The following is a 22,807-nucleotide window of genomic DNA, read 5'->3' as shown; positions in this document are numbered from 1 at the left end:
TCCCAACCTTTTGGTATGATTCATAGTCGTACTATATTTGGCCCTAGTAGGCTTAGACATAATCTAATCCATGTTGCTTTTAGGCAACCAACTATTTGATTAGGATTATAAATCCTATCCAACTACATTATCCAACTGTCGATGCCCCACTAGTGTAGTGGTAAGGAGTTTTGTCTCCAACCAACTAGTCCTAAGTTCGAGGTTAGCATTGTAAAGTGTGTGCGGGTTTGCACCCACTCTCCTCTCCCTTCCTAACTATTGGCAACAAAAAAACCACATTATCCAACTCACAAAACGGAAGTAAATTAGATTACTTTGTAATCCAATCCAGCATGGTCTCAAAGTTTAGAACAGAACCCAATCCAATTTGAATGAATTGATATTGAATTAAATTGGATGAAACTAGATTATTGATTTTAATAGTGGAAAACAGTTCAAATATGAAGTAATTCCCATCAAAAACCTAATCCAATCATACATTTTTAATAGATTAAATGGAAAATACAAATTAAGTGCTAAAGAAAAGTGTTTTGGTCCATCAATTTCAAATGCCTATATGATGAAAATAAAACATAAAAGCAACTAATGACATGTTTACTAATCCGTAATTGGATTAGGAGGAATTGAATCGAGGATGAATTGAATTGAGGAGAATTAAATTTCAAATTCCTATTAAAGTTGTTTACTAAATCATATGGAATTGGGGTAGAAGTGGTGCTAATTACTAAAATGTTCTTGTTATTAGGTTAAAGTAGATGACAAATTTGGAATTTTTAAAATTGTGTGAGGATAAAAAAGATGAATTCCTAATGAGTTAGTTCTCCAGGAATTAGAACACCACCTCCTATCCAAGAATTTTAATTCCTCCAAAATCAGAAATTCAATTCCTAATTTTGTGTGAACCCCACTTACTTTTTAATTCTTCCAAAATTCAGAAATCCAATTCCTGATTAATAAACACACCATAAATTGAATTCGATTGAATTGTCACAAGCAAATTCGCTATCCAATTTAATCATGTTGGTTGTAAAATTCAGAGATCAAATTCATTCAACAAATCATGTGGATGACGGCATCATTCGATTTGGGCAAATAAGGTTGGATTTTGGGCAGATAAGGTTGGATCTTGAGTACACTTCTACTTTTCAACTATATATGTATAATATCTCCCTCCACCATTCAACTTTGGCAGTAGAACCCTCGTAGCCTTGCAACTCTTCAATTTTCAACACCTTGTCAAATTGACTTCAACACATAGAACTATCAATTTTATCTTAAAGCATGACGAAATCTCCGACAACCCGTTTCCTCAGGAAGTATGAGGTACTCCCTAAGGTAAATTTCAAATACATAGAACTATCTACAAGTCACACGTCTCTTCAGATCGATTAACATTAGCGGCTTATGATTCCTTCAAAAAGACAATCATGTGCCAACTTATATTTTTGAATTAAGACAATCATGTGCCGTATAGTTTTGAATTAAGGAAACAGCTCATTTCCTCTCTTAATCTGAGGGAGGACCATGTGATTCCTAAAAACAGTTTCCTCTTTTGTTAGGTTTCCCTTGACCAACTTATAGAAAAAAAGAGCCACAGATGTGTCTCCCAATTTATCGAAACACCAGCACATGAAATCAGGGGGTTAAAAATCTCGAGGAATAAAAGCCCCAACATATTTAAATCAGGGTATAAAGTCAAAAGCGCAGACAAGTCCTAAAGTCTAAAGGTGAAGCTGGTATCAAGATGATTTATTTGGTAGAGCTCATGTCATGGGCTATAATCATGGTGGAAAGTAACTGGCTTAATTGGTCTTGATGCTGAAATTATGAACACACGTTGCTGTGACTACTTTTGGATTTAATGGTTTATATATATACCACTTTGAAAAGAAGATAAAGATGTCACCCCAACAGACCTAGCTATGTGTTGTCGAGAGAGCTCACTTTATGCAAACCTGTCTGCAAAGGAGACGAACTTTTCAGTCTCCAAGATTTGATTCTAATTGTCACTTTCTCCAGCAAAGTTCCCAGAATAACGATGCTTATACCAGATTATATCATACCAGCAACTTTTCTCACTGCACCCTTCTTCATTTTCAAGACCCTAGAATCCAAATTCTAGACAACTTCTAGCTATCTTGCCCTGGTCTTTCAATTATCAAAATGCATTCATATATATACCATCCCTAGTGGAGGCTTATGTAGCATGGGTTTCCACCTTAATTGCAAAATCTTTTTTTTTTTCCTCTTCTAATTTCACTCTTGTTCTTGATTGTGGATGTTGGTTAGGTCATTTGGCTTAGGCAGTGAGCATATATGTTCCCTTGCACCCAAGTTCGAATCCCCTTTCCCGTAGATTATCCTTGATTAAGAAAAACATGAAGATTGATGATATTTAGTAAGTGATTTGGTATAAACTGGGGCAGCATAATAATATATACATATATTGTTACATTAGGAGGAAAGAAACCCTGAAATTTCGATCCTGAGTGCCAAGCAAGGTAAGGAAAGGACCAAAACCACTGTGGTAACCCACACAACTAATATTCTCAAATCTACCTCAGGATGTGGATGATAAGGTGGTTTTACCTTTCTTGCTCTAAGGAGTAGTGCCCTACCCTGCATATATATATATATATTTTAACATTTCGCCACCAAAATTAGAGTAATTATTGCGACTACTGGTCTATGAGATCATTATGTTGATACCATTCGGCCTATAAAAAATGGTGACACAAATGTTATTTTGATAAATTAAATGTGAAAATGGCCATACCCGGTGGAATGTCATCATTTCCTCTCAATTATTAGCAGCTACAGTCTTCTCTAAACAATACCGTATAGCATAATCCAGGAAGAAAAAAAATTACGTATCCCAAGTATATATTTCACCTAAGTTACCCCCACAATGTAATTTGAAGTTACCTAGAGAAAGTAATAGCACTCATTAAATTGTCGGTACATTAAGGGGAAGTTTAACCTTTTTACTAATTATGTGATTGACAATAATAATTCTGTCGCGAAATGAGTAATTGAAAATACATGAACTTATCGCGCAATTTTACTAGTAATAGTTTTTCTCTTGCATTCTTTTCAAGCAAATAGTATTAGTCTATTTTGCTTTACTGACAACCGTTTTATTCGTGTTCATTTTTCACGCGAATATTAGTCCATTTTACTTTACTAATTGTGTGATATTTGAGATGACATTTGATTTACACTCCCACATGGTTACGATTGACACACTACCATCTTGGATAATTATATTTTACCTGAATGCATGTCTTATTACTAATACACAAATTTAAGGCAAATTGTACTAGTCCTTGTAAAAGTGGAATGTTCATTTTCAAGAAACTGATGAGGTTATGAAGAATTTTATTTCAGGATTTCTTTGTCATTGGTCTAATCAAACCCATCAATTCTACTAGTAGAGTAACTTTCCCAGCTCACACCATGTGAAGAAGATCTAAGAAAGATCAACGAAAGATTAATTAGCATCAATGTGTCACCATCTTTTATGTTATTGTTAAATTAAATATCAATTTTGAGTTCATGCATCGCCATCCTAAGAAATAAAATATTCCAATAAACAGCACCATCCACCATTGTAACCACATAAACATGTCTATGCTGTTACAAACTCGTACGGAACTCTAATTTTGGTCAATCATTTGAATGAAATAAAAGAGGAGATACATTCAAAATTTCCATGGCTCAGTCAGTTTGCCAAGCAGCTCTAGCTTCTTAACATTATATCCAGTGTGAATGACATAGGTTAAAGGTTTCGTTCCTCCAAAAGGTGATTGTAACTCCAGTGGTTAAGATGATTCACTCTTACGTTCGAGTCATGTGTTCAGTTCCTCTTCCCACCAATGGTGTTAAAAAAATAAAACCATAAAATGTTTCATCCCTCCCAATATAACCAAAAACAATGAATAAAGAAATACAAATACATCGGTGAACCGCCACCCTAAGGTTAATTTTGGATCCGTCTTCTGGGAAGAAGAAGAAGCTGTAGGACTCAAGCATGTAATTGAAGGAGACACGAAGATCCTTTCAAGATTATTGCAACTTGGAATAAATCCTTCACGCCTCTATCTCCATATGGCTTATTTCTAAGTTGCTACGTGACATCTTGATGTCTGATGTTGGGGTGCATTCAATTCAACATGTTTATCGAGAGGCGAATATTAGTTGTAGACGAACTTGCAAGGAAGGACCCATCTAAACTAATCCTCGTATTTGGCTCTTCTAATTGGCCTTCGAAAGTAGGACTTAAAGTTTGTATAGGATCAAAGAAATCTTGAAATCTCAAGATGATTCTCTTTTCAGTCGTGATAAGAAGACACCCAAATAGAGGTTCTTGCATACAAATATCTGGACAAAATAAATCCAATAAGACAGTGAACAAAACATGACAAAATCAAACTCAGCTCAATTAGAGTTGAAAACTCGAAGATCAATAAGACTCAAGGCAGCACCAATGCTTCAAATATCATGGAAAAAATAACATATTTTGCACGAACAGGGAACCAAAGGTACCAAAAGTGAAGGGGCCTAATTACCGCTCAACATTCACCTGATAAGAGAAGACCACAACACCTCTCCAACAACCCACATGATCCCGCAGCACCAAATAATGAAAGATCCACCTAGATTTGACAACTCCACCTCCATAAAAGCCAATTCAAGAAGTACAAAGTTGAGGAGAAACAAAATCCATCAGAAAATTGTTTACAACATGACAAGGGAGATAGGCGCCCGATTTATTGGCCGAAGGGTTTAGTTCCAGGGACCGGTAAACCAAAAGGGTTGCAAAGGAGGGGGGGTCACGCTAGCGAAGAAGAAGGGGTGAGAGAATAGAGAGAAAAGAGAGGTTATGTATAAGGTGATTCTATGGACACGCAATTATCTCTCGACATGGAACCTAAAATACAACCAAGTTCCTCACAAGCAATTCTCGCATGTCCATAGAACCACCCTTATTTATAATGGTAATTTTACAAACATTAAGTCTTATATCCAAATTCTTACACAAACTCTTTCACATAATCTAGGATCCTTAGATTATGAAATCATGTAAGACCCATATAGGGTCCATATATTACATCAGAGTTTGTGTAAGAGTTAGGATAAAAACTTGGTGTATTTGTAAAGTTAGCAGACGTTCATATACCCACTTTACCAGGTAGTTTCAAGTAATCTCTGAAAAAACTAAAAAAGGGATTTGAAACCCTGAAATATCTGAAACTGGAATCTAGGAGACCTGGTCAGCCTATTGGGCTCATGAATGAAGTTCCTGGGGCCTTGTCTTTCTATTAGTTTTCCCAGAAAACTAAAGCCCATAACTGTCGAGCAACTCAAAGACTCAAAGGGAAAATTGACATGTTACTAGAATTCTGGAGACAGATGCTCAAAGATATGTATAAGGTACCATTTGGCCCTTAGCCATTTTCTGATAAAAGGCAAAAAGATGAGGGAAACCAGGAGAGGGAAACAACAAAAACATCACTAACACGATCTCGTTCGGATATTATTTTGTATCCATCACCAAGCATTATTGGCAGTGGTGATGGCTTTCCTATTATACGAGACACTATCTCCTCACCAAAGCACCAGGGCCTCAGCTTGATGACACACGTGACACGTGGTAGGAGATTTGAGTTGATGGAATTGTGGTGAAGTATTACTGTTGAGCATTTAGAATATTATAGTTAAACTTAAGTCGGTAATCATCATTAATTCTTTTAATATAACTTTTATATAATGGAAAATCTTTGAGGGTCAACCTGCTTATCTTAAATTCTGATTGGCTATGTGCCTACCCCTCCACCAACATAAGTCAAAAATCAAACTGTTAACCTATCAAGGAGACCAGAGAGGACTGAGATTAATTTCAGTCATTGGGTTTTTGTTTGTGTAGCATTTGGAGGAACCAATGAATTTGGAATCATCCCAGAAATGAATAAACGTATTGGCAAGAAATTGAACTGAGGCAGTGCATGATCAGAAATTCTTGTGCATGACCATCACCATCTATTAACCTGTAAACGGGTAGAATTTGGATCAAATATATATCTCAATTCAAATTTGAATCCATTTATAATCGGATTATCGGATTCGGATTACTAGATTGCACCTATCAATCCATATATGTTAAGCATCGAATTCGGATTCGAATCGGATCAGATTATTATCGAATTTTATTTTGAGATGTACAAAAAATCAAAATTTCATTAGTAGCCTCGTTCTTTTATTGTATTTCTCTACTTTTTATATTTTATCATAAATATTAGTTTTAAGTGTATTCTTAGTGCACCAGATTCGAATATTAATATAAAGCATAGAAAAACTAAATTATATTTCATACTAAGTCAGATCAGATTATTATCGGATCGGATAAACTATAATCCATATATGGATCCATTTATAATCGGATTACCGGATTCGGATTGTAATTGGATTATCGGATTGAGAAGTCCAATCCATCTCCTATTAATTACACCATATTTGAATTAAAATTCGATCCATTAACAGGTCCTACCTATTATTACGATTCATACATATGTATGGCATGCAAGGGCGGAACCAAGAATTTTTCAACCGGTGAGCTAACTAAAATTATTAGCTTAAAATTTAATGATTATTTTTTTTGGTACTTACAATTTCTATAGTCTTTCTAGAAATAAAAGTAAACATTAAATCATATAAAGCAAGCTAGTTCATAGCTTCATAGACTAATTTTCAATAAGTTTTAACATAAACCAAATAGGGTTTAACACCATAGTGTATTGAATATCTAAGACTTTTTACCTAGATTGACTTTAGGTTCCTTCATGCATTCAAACCAAAAGTTATTTTATGTAAAATAATTGACTAAGTATGAAAAATGGGTTTTCGGAATAATTATTTTCTTAAAATAATTTTTGGCGCTTTTATTCCTCACACATCAAATAAAAAAACTTGATTTTATGGGGTTTTAGTATGAAGTATACATTGATTTAATGAGCCATCATTTTTAGTATAAATCATATTTTGCACTAAAACCGATTTTTCATATTTTTGATTTGGTGGGAATTTGATTTTCTAGTATTTTTATTTGAATTCAAATGGGGGATACTTCTTTATTTACATTATAAACTTAATTAAATGTAGTAATATAAAAATAAATAAAAGTAAAATAACAAAGACATTTACTTAAATGTTGAAAATGGAAATAAGTTAATTTGTACATTGTCACTAACTGGGCTAATATTGAAAATAAGTTAAATATATAGGTTATATATTTTTTTTCTTAAAAAACCACAGCCCTTAGTGTGGTTCTGCTCTTGATGACATGTATAATATATTGACTAGTCATACCGTCATGCCATTCACCCATATTATAGTATCTATATGGTTATAAATTAATAACACCATATGACGGTATGGCTAGTCATACCAAATTTCGGTAACTATCACAACCAAGAATTTTCCATCCGCGACTAAAAATCAAAATGCTTGATTGATTTGAAGAGACTGCCACTAATTAGGTGAACATTGCAAATTTCCAAGGATACTTATACTTTTTTAATGGCAAATTTCAATTCAGCTTGGGGCTTCCTGAATTGGTAACTAGAAGCTAAATCCAAAGCTAACTAGGGTTACTAAGCTCTGGTTACCTAGTCAGCAGGTTTTGAACCACAGTACTAATTACGCTAATATACTCGATAATGATTGCTTTGATGATGGAAGCACAATAATAAAAATATGGAAAATAATAAAGTATTATTAACACTATCTAATAGTACCATTAAAGCAAGAAAATAATGTGAGAGAGGAAGAAAAAGAGGAGCTAAAGCACTTTCATTGGTCCCATACCATGTCTCCTCACTAGCTATCCTCGATGTGATCTTGTTCAATATTATTATTTCCTTCTCTTCTCTCCCACTGCAAATTTGTTTTCTTCTCCCTCAAATTCCTTTCCAACTTCTCTCCTACTCAAAGAAATACTAAAAAAAACAAAAATAAAATTATCACTGGCTATGATGTCCACCAACAAGGGGAAAGATGTAGCAGAAGGATCGTCGTCTGCTTCTGCTGCTGCTGCTGCTGCTGATCAGCAACAGTGAAGCAGCGCAGCCGGCTCAACTGAGCCGGTACGAGTCACAGAAGAGGAGAGATTGGAACACTTTTGGGCAGTACTTGAGGAACCAGAGGCCTCCAGTTGCTCTTTCACAGAGTAACTCAAACCATGTCCTGGATTTCCTTCGGTACTTGGACCAATTCGGAAAGACCAAGGTGCACTTACAAGGGTGCGTGTTTTTTGGGCAGCCAGAGCCTCCTGGCCCTTGCACTTGTCCACTTAGGCAAGCTTGGGGGAGCCTTGATGCACTGATCGGACGGCTGAGAGCTGCTTATGAAGAGAATGGTGGTTTGCCAGAAACAAACCCATTTGCAAGTGGTGCTATAAGAGTGTATCTGCGTGAAGTCAGGGATTCTCAAGCCAAGGCTCGGGGAATTCCGTACAAGAAGAAGAAAAAGAAGAGGAATCTATTGAAGGCCAATCTCGACCACAATCCCAACTTCACCATGCACCAATCTTGAATCTTGATCACCTGTCTCTCCCAACAAAATGGTAATTTCATACTACATATTTATAGTCTTGTATATAGATCGATGATGGGTTGCTTTAATCTCTTAGAGAAAGAGAAAATTATATATTTTTAAGCAACCAGCTTAGCTGGATTCTGAGTTTTTGTTAAGAACTGATCAACTTTTCTGTCCGGAAGAAGAAAATTTCAGTCAATAAGATGTAATTAAAGACAAAATCGGTATGCTAATGGGCATATACATGTTCAAATGGCAGCCATCTCATTCTGTACTTCCCCATAAAACCCTACGCCAAGTATATTTTAAACCCTAATTTGCATAGTAGCTAGCAAGTTGCTTTATGAGAAAAGACGTAATAACAGTACTTAGTAACTTTACCTTAATTAACTTCTTTTACCAACATTTGATACTAAGTTATGATTGGATCTTCCCCTCTCTCTCTCTCATGCAAATTAAGTCATGGTATTTTTTGTGGGTTTCAAAAATATATATAATATTCTCATTAACATGTTTTTGCTTTTTTTGTATTCATAGCCCTTTTGGGATTCCGCACGATCTTGTGCCCGCCATGAATGGACATAAACAGCATCTCACTGTTGACATTCATGTACTCATGTGTATATATATATATATATACATATAATATAAACCCCCAATTATTTATATAATATTTTTGTCATAATCTTGATGCAATTTTATGATGAGAGATCTCGATGGGGGCAGTACGTATGATTAGGAATAGGATAGACCAAATGCTCATCCAGCGGCCAAGTTGGTTTGCTGGTGTTAATGACGCATTAGCCATTACTAAGATATCTCTCATGTAGCATTAACACTAAATCTTCACAAGCTGCGCAAGCTTTGTCTTGATCTGATATTTAATAGTTTACATTCCTTTTCTTCTTCCCTTTCTATATTCACCATGATGCGATGTCCCTTTTTGTTGTTGTTAATTATTCAATATACAATCAATTGACCTTTGTACCTGAATCAGTTTGTCCTTTGTCTAAATCAGATTAATGCTAGGGGTAACCTAAATCAGCCGGAATTGCTTAATTAGTTTTTGATAAAAACGTTGTACTAGCGTTGTTTGGATTCCTACTTATGATCAAGCATATGAATTAGTTTCAATAAATGTATATTACCATCTCCTAAAGCATATCCAAATGATGTCACACTACCCTATCAACACAAATCCAAATTTACCAAATAATTTACTTCATAGTTTATCATATTTTCCCTCTTTTGTTTTGTAATTTGGCAGTTTGATTCTAATTTCTGAAACCCGGATTCTAATTTCAGGCGCCAATTTGATTTCCAACCCAAATGTACCATGAAGGTTTGGAGCTGCACCAGTCTGGGTGGTGCAAACACTCAACTCCATGTCACCATTGATGGTCATTGTCTATTTTCTTTCGCACTTATATATTATTTTATCGAGAAATCGAAATACGAAGTAAGTGAAGACGAAGATGAATCGAGATTATGAGTAAGTTCCCTCTACCACTTTCTTTGTAGGTTAATTGGTACAATGTCTCATAGATATATGGTTTAAGTATTACTACGTACCATAAACTATATCCCAAGTCTCTCTCCTTCTCTTTTTTTCTCTCTCTCTTCATGCAAGAGTATTGTGTTTCGGTTGTTCCTATCATTTTGGATAAATGCTGGTTGAGATTACATTGTGTAATTATTGTGGGGTTCCATGAATTTCTATATATACAAGCAGGCTACTTTATATGATCATCCGAATTTGAGTGTTGAATGAAATTAAATTGAGCTTCTGGTTTTGTTGAGAAGATTCGATTTCTTCTTAAACTCTTATATCTACATGTGTGTCATCAGATCAGATTCATTAAGTTAGAATGTCCTGTGTTTTTCCACATAAGAAATCCATGGTAGATAAACTTACAAGTGTCAAGATACTATTTGCTAAGCTCATAGTTCATTGAGCCTTTTTTTTTTTTTCTGACCTTGCATGGGCACGCGGCTTGTTTCATAACAATCAATATGCGCCCTCATGTGGTGATATGAAAATCATCAGAGCTTCATTTCCAATCATCTTCAACTCCCATAACTTTTTGGTGCTCTCATTCCACTTGCCAACTCTCAAGTCCATGCTGAAATGACCATTTTGTTCATCAATTTCAATATGTCATTAATTGTTTCAAAGAGTTTTGTAGACATTGTTCTATTGTGTATGAATGAACTTGTGTTTGAGATCACGTTGGAATCTCTGCGTATGTTTTCTGATCAAGTCATTACCATCTCAACATATCGCAAATCTTTTCATCAAATTCGGTATACATCATATTATGTACATGACGATGATATGATTCGTAATAATTAAGAATCAATTAAAGCTCTTGATACTAATTTAGCGTCGAAAAATTAATTGAGAGATGAGGAGAAAAATCCACCATAGGGTAAGAGCTAGCAATAAGTTGACTATTCTATGGAATCCACCCCAACGGAGATAGACAGAAGAACTCGTCACCTATATTGGAATATATCCACATAATAATGGAGAATTAACGAAAATTTGGTCTTATTCTTATCAAGTTAAGCACTAGACTTTCATTTTTATCAAGACATGAAATGATAAAAATATACTAATTCGATAGATAAATATTAGATTAGTTTTCACATGAAGATTTTAGAAGCCATAGAAAAATTCAAAGAATGTCAAGATTAACAAATATCCAGACACTTATAAAGTTCGAGGGAGGGGAAAAAAAGAAAACTATGTTAACTTGAAAATACGTAATTTCTTTTATCTTCTTTCTTTGGTTTTTTATTTTTTTTTTAATTTTAATGAACTTTATTTATGTATTTTTAATTAGTTTATAGCCATTGACATTAGTGGCACATGATGAGATGGCTAACAGTACAATTAGTACCTAATAGTTAACAATCAGAGTCATTTGGGCTCATACATGTGGTATTAAGCGTTGTTACTGTCTTTATCCTCATTCTGTACTACACAGATGACAATGACTATAACGTTGTTTTCTTATAGTGGTATGTTCACATCTAAGGCTATATGATCCTTAGCTCTTTTTTTCTTTCTTTCTAACAAGTAACTTGATGTGTTAAGATTTGTTGTTAAAGGATGTGCATACATAAGTGCACGCATTCATGCATAAACGCATATATCCGTCCCTCTCTATAGAATCAGTGAAGGATCTAGATCCATGACACTTGTACATCACAAATACGGTCGAAGTCTTGAAGATGCTGAAAAGTATAAAGCAGGATCGTGACCATGAAGAAGGTTGCTGCTGGCATCAATATCATCGAAATAGCATGCCAAATGGGTAAAATTAATTGCATAAGAATTATCTAGACATCTACAGCATTCCCTGCCCCTGTTCAATCAGTTCTAGTAAAGATGCTGCATTAAAAGTATAAATAAATTTTCTCAAAACCGATTTAGTAGATTCATGTGGGCCCTACAAAATCATGGACACCGCAACTTGCTTGCACCAATTGAAATGTGTGTATATATTTTGTGGGCCTCACTATTATTACCTTGAGTTTCGAAATTCAAATCTTTCCTGCGTCAATTATCGTTTGTGAAAAAAAATAAAAATTGAATTACTATTAGGGAGGTTTTTAATTAAAATAACATGTCGAACTATATGACAAGAGAATATTTTGTGCGTGTGTACACGTACGTATGTATTTCCGTTGGATTGGTAGTGATAGAAGTTGATAAGTATCTAGCACGTGTACGTGAATGGTACAATTTCAACACCAATAGGTAGTGTCTTCCACATTTGTATTGGTGTCAAAGTGTATATTAATTTATAGAAGCATTTTACTTGATAAGTACAAAAAAATCTAGCATCTAGTTCAGCCTTAGCTATGGAAACTATTTAACATATAAATCACCAAAACCTAAATAGTAGTGGGGAAACCACTCCCTTATCTATTTCTAGTTTAATACACCATTTGGAGCAAAATTCAATCTTAACCCATCTTAGCACCACGCAAAAATCATTATCTTCTACACCCTTGTATTTTGAATTAAAATGAAAACTCAGCCTATCATCAATAGTTTAGATTCCTGCATGGGACGTGTGGTTTCAGGCCCCCACTCCATTTTTACCTCTTCTGTTTGTATATTATATATGATATATAATATTATAATATGTTAAATTAATTTTAGGATATTTATTCTAAAATATAAATAAATATATTATGTTATTTTGGTCTATGAATTAACCATAACATTTATTGATATCTCTTCTACTCATCTCCCTTAAATCTTCTAAGTTAGTTTATAACATTTGCACTAAAAACTTCTAAAGTTTTAAGCTTTCTTTCTCTTCCTCTTTTTATTTTATTTTATTTTATTTTAAAGCTTTGTGAATTTCTTTTCCTCATATTTTTTTATGTATGAGTTGGGTACCTTAATATTACGCTTTATGAACTCTTTATTTTTCTGTTTCTTTTCTCTATTGGAATATAAATTATTAATTTTTAAGTATTTAATAGTGTAGATGATGAAATTAGTATTTAACGAATTTAAAATATGAAATTCATGATAATTATGAACATACGACAAGTTTTATGATGGGTCCCTCTAATGTGAAATTATAGCTCCGTCGCTGTTAACAACATAATATATCAAAACCACAGAATTATTGAAGATTTGTACATGTGTACATACGTATACAAACTCAATTACGGTATTAGCCAGCAAACATATTTTAAAAAACCATTTGGAGCATAACCAAGTTGTACGTGAGTGTATTTTGCATGCATGGATGTTTGTGGTCGCCCATTACAAAATCACCTAGTGTGTACGTAGGCATTATATAGCCCCTCTATGCCTATAGGCTGCAGGCTGAGGCCAGAGATTGTCATCTCATATCATATCCCCACGTAACGAAAGTGATCACAGTGAGTGGAAAATCTTTGCAGATCGCAGCCTCCCACTAAAGCAAGGCCATCCAATTGGGATGAAGTTGGACCACAAGACCGACACCGTCTATTGTTTTTATTTATTTATATATCTTATAAAATTAAAAATATGTTCGTACAACATTATTGGCATGGTGATCTCAATATCAACTTCAAAATTCAATCCAATAATTTGAAATCCGATCCCATTAATTAATCATCCCAATAGAAGATTAAGATAATCAGCGCGCCCCAAGTGGAAACATAAGTAATTAATACAAGTGATTAAGGATTTTATAGGCTAATAAGCGCTTGAGTGAGGGTTAGTATTTTATTGCTTCCAGCAAAAATGTGGTATGTCGACATGGTGTTACAAATCCGATATCTTTTCCAACTAACGGTCCAAATCATGCATATGATACTCGGTAATTGTATAAAATTCATGAGATGTTGGACTAGCTAGCTAGCTCGCTAGCTCGCTTGAGACATTAAAAAGCTAACACAAATGATTACATTTATAAACATGATATTTCATAATTCATATACTTGCTACCCCTATAATATACTTATAAAAGACAAAAAAGGTTAAAAGAACTAAATTACTCTTTAACTGAAAACATAACATAATTAATCGAGAAAACCTGTTGAAGAACTACAGAGAAATACTTCTTCAGCATCAAGCGAAATATGAAGTTTCATCGAGAATCAACATAACCCATTCTTGGCTCTGACACCATGTTAAGATCGAAGAATTTGAGAGAACGAATGGACGACGATTAAAGAGAAACAAGTGATTAACTTTTTGTTGACTGATGATTGTATTACAGCAGCCTTAACCATATATCAAGCTCTCCACTTTCTAGCTGCTGTAACAGAATATACAAACAGACTTTCCCTACGATAATTAGAATGGATCACACATGGAGCACTCGCATTCTTACAATGTGAATATTAAAAATCTAGTAACTATTATAAGATGAAAGATGTTGCAGAAGAATATATACATAGATGCAAATCTAGAGAATTGATTAAGTATGCAACTTTGGCTTGGAAACGTTATAATTGGAATTGATTAGAATAAGTTTTGATTAGAAACACATGACTCTGCAATACCCCAAACAACAATATAAGTGAGAGCCCTCTAGGCCTCTAGCTATCATAAAAGGCAGGCACAAAAGAAAGCTGTACAACAAGAACAAGTTCATTTATTCATCCCAGCTATCATTATTACAAAAATAATTGAATATGAGAAGTAAGCTCACCCTCAAGCATGTTGGGAACCTTAGAGCTCTTTTGAACCCTCAACTACATGAGGTAAAGAGCAATCGAGCATGATGCTTCCATAATTGGAAGTGAACTCACAACCAAAAGCCAACTTGTCAAGCAAAATTGCTGAATTGTCTCACATTAAATTATATCACTAAACTACCAATTCCTTCAGTCGGTGTTTGTGTTTGTAGAAATGTGTCATAATTCAAGCTTCTTGCAACTTCAAAGAAATGTCTAACGGATTCTTCAGGTGTCCGTACAAGAACACCATGCCCTAGATTGAGAATGTGTCCCCTTGGCCCTGCAGATCTCACCACCCTGAATATATTCTGTTAGTTTCAGAAATATAAACAATTGACAATTGAAAACAAAACACAGAAAATAGAAAACCACACAACCCTTTGTCAATCCATATAGAATAAAGTAGAAGTTGACAGTCGTTTGAGAAAAAATTCAATTAATGAAATTGTTTACTAGTAAATGTTTGGGGCAAGGACTAAATTCTAACCAATCGTCAAATGTTAAGCTAGGATTTCTTTTTCTTTTATCTTTTAGATGGGGCCAAGCTAATAACATTCATGTGTAGAATTCAAAGTGGAAATTTTGAACTATAAAGTGGGTTATGGACTCCCTGCCCGAGCACCCCCTCTTCTCTCTGGAATCTGGATGACCAATTGTCCAGGCATAATACCGTCCAACTTTTAGTTACAGGGTGAGAAATCACAGAAGTCTAATCCAATATAAACTTAGGCAATTTCCTACAACTGAATAAGCCAATGGTCCACACAAATGGAAGTTCATATTGCAGGCCAAGTTTTGAATTAAATTAGTTGCAAGGAAGTTCAGAGATGTTCCCATAACAAACCTTTGAATTTCTTCAGTCAGGGATGGAAGAGGAGAAAATAGGTAAGCAGGGTCCACATTTCCCTGTACACTGATCTCACTACCCAATCGTTTTCTACCATCTGCCATGTCCACCGTCCAGTCAAGCCCAATCACATCTACTCCAGTTCCTTTCATACGCTCAAGAAGGCCGCCATTCCCATTAATGTAGAGAACAAGTGGTGTTTTAGGGCATCTTTTCCTAACTGAACTCACGATCTGCAATTTAAGAACACTACCTTGTGAACAGAAGGAAAAGGAAGAGGCTCCTACCCATAAAGAAAAAAAGAGGAAAAAATAACAGAATGTAATGGCATAACAACCACTCTTGCAATTTTATAAGGTCCAAGCAAGTGTGAGGTATAAAAAGGCATATACAGATAAATTATATGCTGAATTTATTACTGATCAATAAACAATGAGATGAAGCAAACTTTCAAACAATAAGATGGAAACAGAGCAAAGTCAGAAAACCATGACACAGAGTCTACAGAAGGAAAAAGCTACTTTGCCCAGATTAGCATAATAAATTCCTCAAACAGACACACACCATGAACCTGTGTAGGCAGTTATCTAGTGTATTTATTTCCATATGCACCTACATGAAATGAATTCCATTTAGAGAAATATATATGTGTCTCCCCACTCACCTCTTGAATATATGGCTTCGACCAGCTATCCCACATGCTTGGTGGTAGTTGCCCACCCCATGAATCAAATATTTGTATACAATGAGCCCCTGCTTCTACTTGGAAAACAATATAGTCAGATATTGCCTGCGTCAAATGAGAAAGAAGAGCCCTCAATACATGTGGTGCTGTATGGCACATGCTCTTTATTGTTGTATATGTGGAAGTTGAACCCCCTTCTACTATGTATGTAGCAATCGTCCAAGGTGCCCCTACAAAACCCAAAACAGCAGCATGCCCTCCAACCTGAACGAAAGAATAACTGAGAGATGCAAGTATACAGGGATTGATATAATATAACCAGACATGTAAATTTGGCAAACAAATATAGTTTCTCTTCTTTTTCAAGCAAGTGAGTAGATAATAAGCACCTCCTGCCGCAATATCTTTAAGGATTCCCTCACAAACTGAAGTTTATCCAAGTCAATTGGATGCAAAGTCTTCAAACCCTCTTCAGAAACAATTGGTGACTCAATCACAGGACCCCGAATGTCTTCTATGTCAAATGGCACACCAAATGCAGGTAGAGGGGTAAGTATGTCTGAGAAAATAATCACTCCGTCAGGACGGAAAGCTTCCCAAGGCTGCAAAGAAATTTCCACAATGAGATCAGTTGTCTCTGACCTCTCTCTGAATGATGGATATTTCTCTGCAAGCTTTCTGTAAACGGCCATATACCTTCCTGCTTGGCGCATCATCCATGCTGGAGGCCGACTTACAGGCTCTCCTCTCGCAGCCTTAACCAGGAGTGGATCTGGGAGTTGAGGAAGGGGAGTTTAATATGAAAATTAAAATGCAAGCTTTATTTAACAACAAAAACAATTTTTAAAGAGAAGTTACTGAGACTAAAACATCAAACTAGCGAAGTTCAAATATTAGGACAGGGTTGAACATTATGTGCTGCAATACGCACTAGCATTTTATAAGAGGCAATGCCTCAATATGCGTGAAGAGAAGGCTCATGGTCTTGGGTCAATTCAAACTATTAGCACACTAATATATATCTTTAATTGGTTAGACCTCGACTCATAGATCAACCTCAATACCAACTAACCCTGTTATCACCTGAGCCAAGCCAGATGGGAAACAATATATTCTCCATAACAGCAATGCCAACTCAACTAAAAGGTATGACGTGAGTAATGAAAAAACTTGATTAAGAGATCAGCACAGTTTCTCTCTCTAGTTCATGGAACATAAAATAAAAAAAAGGAACTTCATTGATGCATAGTATTTCCAAACTATGTTTCTCCCAGGCACCTATAACTTTTCATTACATTTTAGTACCGTTTTCTCTCAAATGAAACATTGTATACGAAGTTGTCACTCACTCCGACCAGACAAATATTTTGCCAAAGCCCTGCAGTTCTATAAACACATTACTCCTAAGACAGCTTCCACATCACAAATGCTTGTTCCAAACTATCTTTAACAACCTTTTTCTGGGTTTTCCCTTTCTCTCTGTGCATCTCTCTCTCTAGAGAGTGCACTTTCCATTTCTAGCCGTTCTGAGGGTCCTTGGGAAAGAGGGTAAATTTCTGGCATAGTCACTGAAAATGCGAGGCACAATTCCAGAACATAGCCTCTTTGAGGCATTTAATCAAGCACATAGTGGGCACCAGTAGAGGGGCAAATTCCAGCCACTCTAAGGGGTTTTCCGGTGCTTAACAACCTTTTCTCTGATCCTTTTCTTCAATTGGTCCTAAATCAACCCTCTAGAGATTGTATTATTTTTAATTTCAGCTTCCTTTTGGCATTATCACTCATTTATCACCTTCACCACCTAAGCAGATAATTAGAATCTGCATAGTAGGAATTGCTCATTGATTCACAATATAATCAAAACCAAAGTATTATAATATAAACGTGAACTACAATGCAAGAAAGCAAGATTGGAGAATAAACCATTTCAAGTTAACAGAAAATGAGCCACAAAAACCAAAAAAGTAAATACATTTCTTTGAAAAAAAAAACAAGGGGGAAATGAAGCATACCAGAAGATGAAGAGGAAGATGCGCAGGTTACAGAAACTTTCTTTTGGGCACATTTTCTTTTAGAAGAAGCCATGGAACCACTGAGAGTAGCACAAGTAGAACTTGCCCCAGACTGCACGAACAAGCTCGAAGACTTCCATCCCAGAGAGCTGTTCACACTGCAAATAACCAAATTTCAGTTTGATAGGAATTGGGATGCCCCAAGAAGGACGCAAATACCAGATTTAGAGAGAGAGAGAGAGAGAGAGAGAGAGAGAGAGCTGGCCTGGCTGGAGCAGATAAACCCATTTCGGATAGAGAGGGAGAGAGACAGGGACAACCGTATGTAGAGTTGGGAGGATTTGTAATTTGCAGCAATTTTCCATTTGCGGGAGGAATGCGGGACCATACTGGTAACCGTTGGATCTGAATTAATGAGATCCAACGGCTGGTAGGAATTTATCTCGTTCTAGCAACTTTCTTATTTTCTTTCAATTTCGGTACTGAGTTTTCTGTGTTCATCGAGAAAAACTAATATTCAACAACTATCTTACATGAGTTTTGAACTCAAAACTTCTTCTATCAAAATGGAGACGGGAGTTAAATCTATTTGATCGAGATTAATTCTTCTTTGATACAAGTCTGTAGAATGCATATGGTTAAGGATGTACATATCCAAGGCATAACTTGGAAGCTCACATTGGCATTTACAAGAGCACGGATGTGACAGTGGACGATGTTGAGATCACTGAGTCTGGCGGGAGGGAAGACATCACAATCGTGTCGTGAACAACAACTGTGTCACTATCCTAGATGAAAACACCGGGATCAACGTCCAAAAAATGACCTGTACACGCAGACGGCAATGGGCTTGGCATGGGGTCCTAGGCAAAAACTGACAGAGGGGCCGGTTATGGGAGTGACGATGGGAAACTGTACCTTCTCACACTGAGGGTGCTATTATAGGATCCAGAGTTTGGTGGCTTCTAATGTTGATATAGCGGTCTATAATTTGGTTTTTGACGACATTGTTATGGACTATCTTCAGAACATCCATATAATCTTAGACCAAGAGCACTGCCAAGCAAAGCAGTGCCCCAAGCCAAATCCCCCTCCATAGTTAAGGGATCAAATGTGAGCTGCAACACCTCCGTGCACCCTCATATCGTCGTTCTTTGAGTGCAGCACTGCGCTCGGCGCATGCAAGGACGCCAAGTTTATCCACGTGAAAATTACTGTCCAAGGACGACCGTTCCGAAGCTCAATTTAGATGTAAAAACGTGAAGCCTGCTGTGTCTGGCCAAGTCCTGCTCATTGCATTTGCTTACTTACCTTTTTTGGCTAAGAAAAACAAGGATAACAAACAACCACGCACAAGTACATACACATTAAGGCAGATGTGCTACACCACGGCATATATCTGTACTATCTTAAGAATATCAGATATTTGGTTTCTTGCTTCTCCCAAATTCAGTTTTGTCATATTCTTTGTGAAGCCACTTTTGTTGAGAAAGTATGGGTGCATGTATATTTAGTTAAAGAAAATTTTGAAAAGATGCCTATTTCACCCACCAGTACTCGGAACATACAAAAATTACTCCTATTTCACACACCAAGTATCACTACTTTCTTCACTAATTATGTCATACTCTCTCCGTCCCACACTACTCCAACCACCATTATAAACAATTAAATGAGATCAATATCAAAATTTGTGTGTAGTGACGCGAACAGATATAATAGGCCGATTTTTATACATAAAAAATAATAGGTACATTATTATATATGTAAGTACATCAAGAGTATATACAAAAATTAGAATGCAAACTATTGTTGTAGGTATATTATAATTACTAATAAAAAGTAACCAATAAACATTATAATATGAAATAAATTATCATTCATCATTTGGTCTACTAACACAACACAACAGTCTCTATTTTGTTTAAGTAGATCATGAGTTCAAATCTTGTGGACAATAGTTGTTGAAACAATTTGTACGAGGTCAACAAAACTTTTTCTTATTCACAGAATTTGCCGGAGGTCAACGAAATTTACCCCGTGAACGTAGTTTCTTGAAAGAAGCAAGACATATATGTTTCTTGTGTGAATAGTAGGAGCCTAAATTAAGCAAAAATAACAACTAAAATTGGAGGAAATTGAATCCACGTGAAGGAAAGTAAATAAACAAAAGAAAGTCAGCACCTGAATAGGACTTAAGAGATTAGTAGTGGGCCACATAAATTTTGGTTCACAATTTTGTGGTGGCGAGTTTCCTTTTTGACACTATAAAATGCACCCTTTGAGACCGATCTTGAATCCAACAGTACTGAGATTATCAGAGGCTAAAAGTTTACAAATACAAGTCTAAAACATGGGTTCAGAATTTATTCATGGGATTACCTGGTTTTTGTTCTTGGTAGCGATATGTGCCATCAAAGCCAAAGCTATCAGTGTTGATGTCGTTAAATTTGGAGCCAAGGGTGATGGCAAGACAGATGATACCAAGGTAACGAACAACAAACTCTCGATCATGATATTGAAACTCAGATTTTTCTCTAACAAAATAAACTTTTAGTTTTTTCATCGAACAATCAAATACTTTCGCGTCATTCGGTGAATAAAATTTAGTGTGCTATGTGATACCTTTGGTGTTATGAACAAGTTTACAAGCCAACTGAATTGTTTCTCATCAAACTAATGTTTTCTTGTTACGTGAGTAAATTTTCAGGCTTTCACACAAGCATGGGCACAAGCCTGCAGTGAGAGGCAAAATAACAGATATGTGATACCAAAAGGAACATATATAGTTGGTCCAGTTGATTTTGCAGGGCCCTGCAAAGCAAAAACTATTCACTTTAAGGTTGACGGAACAGTGCAGTCTTCAAAAAAGCAATCAGTAACTGGAGGTGCGCACCGTAATGCGTGGATTAGTTTCACGCAGGTTAACAACTTGTTCATCTCAGGAGATGGCATTTTTGATGGCCAGGGATTTGAAGGCAATTGTACCCAAGCTAAACAATGCGAACAACCGCCTCTAGTAAGCATCCCCATTCTCATTAATTTTGATTTTTTTGTTTGTTTATTCAACAACTATTTATCGTACATGAGTTTTGAACTCAGAACTTCTTCAAACAAAATGAAGACGGAAGTTATGATCCTGTTCGATCGGGATTAATTAATGCTTCTTTGATTGAATGCAGAATTTAATTTTCGCTCTGGTTAAGGATTCACACATCCAAGGCATAACATCGAGCAATAGCGTCGGCGGTCACATTGGCATTTACCGGTCAATAAACGTGACAGTGGACGATGTTGACATTGGCATCAAAGGTGGGGAGGGAATCCTGATCGAAAAGTCAACAAACATTAACATCATCAATACAGACATCAAAATCCTTCACGACAACTGTGTCACTATCCTAGATGGAAACACTGGGATCAACATTGAAAAAATGACCTGCTCACAAGGCAATGGCCTTGGTGTGAGTGTCCTAGGCAACACTGGCAAAGAGGAGCCGGTTAAGGGCGTGACGGTGAGAAACTGTACCTTCTCACACACTGAGGGTGCAATTAGGATCCAGAGTTCGGCGGCTTCTAATGCTAATATAGCCATCTCTAATTTGGTTTTTGAGGACATTATTTTCGACTATCTTCAGAACATGGCTATAATATTAGACCAGGAGCATTGCCCATCAAAACCGTGCCGAACGACAAACCCCTCCAAAATTAAGGTGGAAAATGTGAGCTTCAAGAACATTAAGGGCACTTCCGTGGACCCTCGTATCGTTATTCTTGAGTGTGGCACTGCTCCCGACGCATGTAAGGACATCAGGTTTATCGACATGAGAGTTATCGTCGAAGGGGATGACCGTTTGGAGACTCAATTTAGATGTAAAAACGTGAAGCCTGCTGTGGCTGGCCATGTTGATCCTGCTGCTTGTAGTACAAAAGCTGTTGCCTGATATTAGCTCACCTACGCCATCTTCACATCCAAGATAGAGAATGATGTATAAATCATAGGGTACTTAATTGAATGATGAATGGTGATGTACGTATCTATGAATCACATCAGCAACAGAATATTGCTGCTTTTTGTAATAAATTTTGGCTTTAAATATTGTTTGTTCAGAATAATCATGTACTAGTATTTGTCGGGAACAAAAATTAGCTCAAGGAGTTTGTTTCAATGTGGTGATTATTATTTGGATTTTAATTGCATTTGCGTGTTTATATGAAACTTGAACATTAAATCAAGGTAATATAGCATGAATTAATAGGCTCTGTTTTACGGGGTTTGTTGGAGGTCAATGAGTTATTTCACAGACGCAGATTAAACAAACACACGACCGAAAATTGGAGGGTAAATTGACTCAAACCAGAAGAAATTAAAAGAAATCAAGGAAGTAGAAGGACCTCTGCAGAGATAAGTCCACACAAAAATCGGTTCAAAATTTTAATAGAACTCACAGATATAGCAGATAGAGGATA

General features: G+C 36.0%; 3 protein-coding genes and 1 long non-coding RNA gene across 4 annotated transcripts; 2 read left to right on the top strand and 2 right to left on the bottom strand.

Annotated features, from left to right (window-relative positions):
* Nucleotides 1-3,647: 3,647 nt before the first annotated feature.
* LOC148918765 (uncharacterized) lies at nucleotides 3,648-5,539 on the bottom strand. Its single transcript, XR_016125709.1, has 2 exons — nucleotides 4,583-5,539; nucleotides 3,648-4,380 (listed from the first exon to the last, which is right to left on the bottom strand). It is a non-coding gene; the product is annotated as an uncharacterized LOC148918765 (long non-coding RNA).
* A 2,296-nt stretch (nucleotides 5,540-7,835) lies between these two features.
* On the top strand, nucleotides 7,836-10,341 carry LOC103326108 (protein LIGHT-DEPENDENT SHORT HYPOCOTYLS 7). Its single transcript, XM_008228315.2, is given in 3 exon segments — nucleotides 7,836-8,110; nucleotides 8,112-8,620; nucleotides 9,898-10,341. Coding segments are annotated over 2 exon segments (561 nt in total). The 5' UTR covers nucleotides 7,836-8,027; the 3' UTR covers nucleotides 8,590-8,620; nucleotides 9,898-10,341.
* Nucleotides 10,342-14,632: 4,291 nt separating this feature from the next.
* Nucleotides 14,633-18,753, bottom strand: HEME1 (Uroporphyrinogen decarboxylase). Its single transcript, XM_008228316.3, has 6 exons — nucleotides 18,603-18,753; nucleotides 18,338-18,495; nucleotides 16,715-17,097; nucleotides 16,305-16,589; nucleotides 15,638-15,873; nucleotides 14,633-15,090 (listed from the first exon to the last, which is right to left on the bottom strand). Exons 1-6 carry the CDS (start codon nucleotides 18,623-18,625, stop codon nucleotides 14,916-14,918), a joined length of 1,260 nt encoding a protein of 419 aa, XP_008226538.2. The 5' UTR covers nucleotides 18,626-18,753; the 3' UTR covers nucleotides 14,633-14,915.
* Nucleotides 18,754-20,638: 1,885 nt separating this feature from the next.
* On the top strand, nucleotides 20,639-22,532 carry LOC103326110 (polygalacturonase-like). The gene is made up of 3 exons (XM_008228317.3): nucleotides 20,639-20,825; nucleotides 21,048-21,356; nucleotides 21,520-22,532. Exons 1-3 carry the CDS (start codon nucleotides 20,691-20,693, stop codon nucleotides 22,279-22,281), a joined length of 1,206 nt encoding a protein of 401 aa, XP_008226539.2. The 5' UTR covers nucleotides 20,639-20,690; the 3' UTR covers nucleotides 22,282-22,532.
* The last annotated feature ends 275 nt before the right edge of the window (nucleotides 22,533-22,807 follow it).

The sequence above is a fragment of the Prunus mume genome, linkage group LG3 (assembly GCF_029339155.1).
Source record: "Prunus mume cultivar Tortuosa linkage group LG3, ASM2933915v1, whole genome shotgun sequence".
NCBI lineage: Eukaryota > Viridiplantae > Streptophyta > Magnoliopsida > Rosales > Rosaceae > Prunus > Prunus mume.
Note: the sequence above shows the minus strand (reverse complement) of the source record. Positions and strands in the feature narration are given on the sequence as shown.

Coding starts and splice junctions, on each gene's coding strand:
- HEME1 (XM_008228316.3), bottom strand. CDS start 18,625: ATGGGTTTATCTGCTCCAGCCAG. Junction 15,874..16,304: donor CGAAGCCATATATTCAAGAG/GTGAGTGGGGAG, acceptor CTTAAATTGCAG/ATCGTGAGTTCAGTTAGGAA. Junction 15,091..15,637: donor CTGACTGAAGAAATTCAAAG/GTTTGTTATGGG, acceptor GAATATATTCAG/GGTGGTGAGATCTGCAGGGC.
- LOC103326110 (XM_008228317.3), top strand. CDS start 20,691: ATGGGTTCAGAATTTATTCATGGGATTACCTGGTTTTTGTTCTTGGTA. Junction 20,826..21,047: donor GCAAGACAGATGATACCAAG/GTAACGAACAAC, acceptor GTAAATTTTCAG/GCTTTCACACAAGCATGGGC. Junction 21,357..21,519: donor AATGCGAACAACCGCCTCTA/GTAAGCATCCCC, acceptor GATTGAATGCAG/AATTTAATTTTCGCTCTGGT.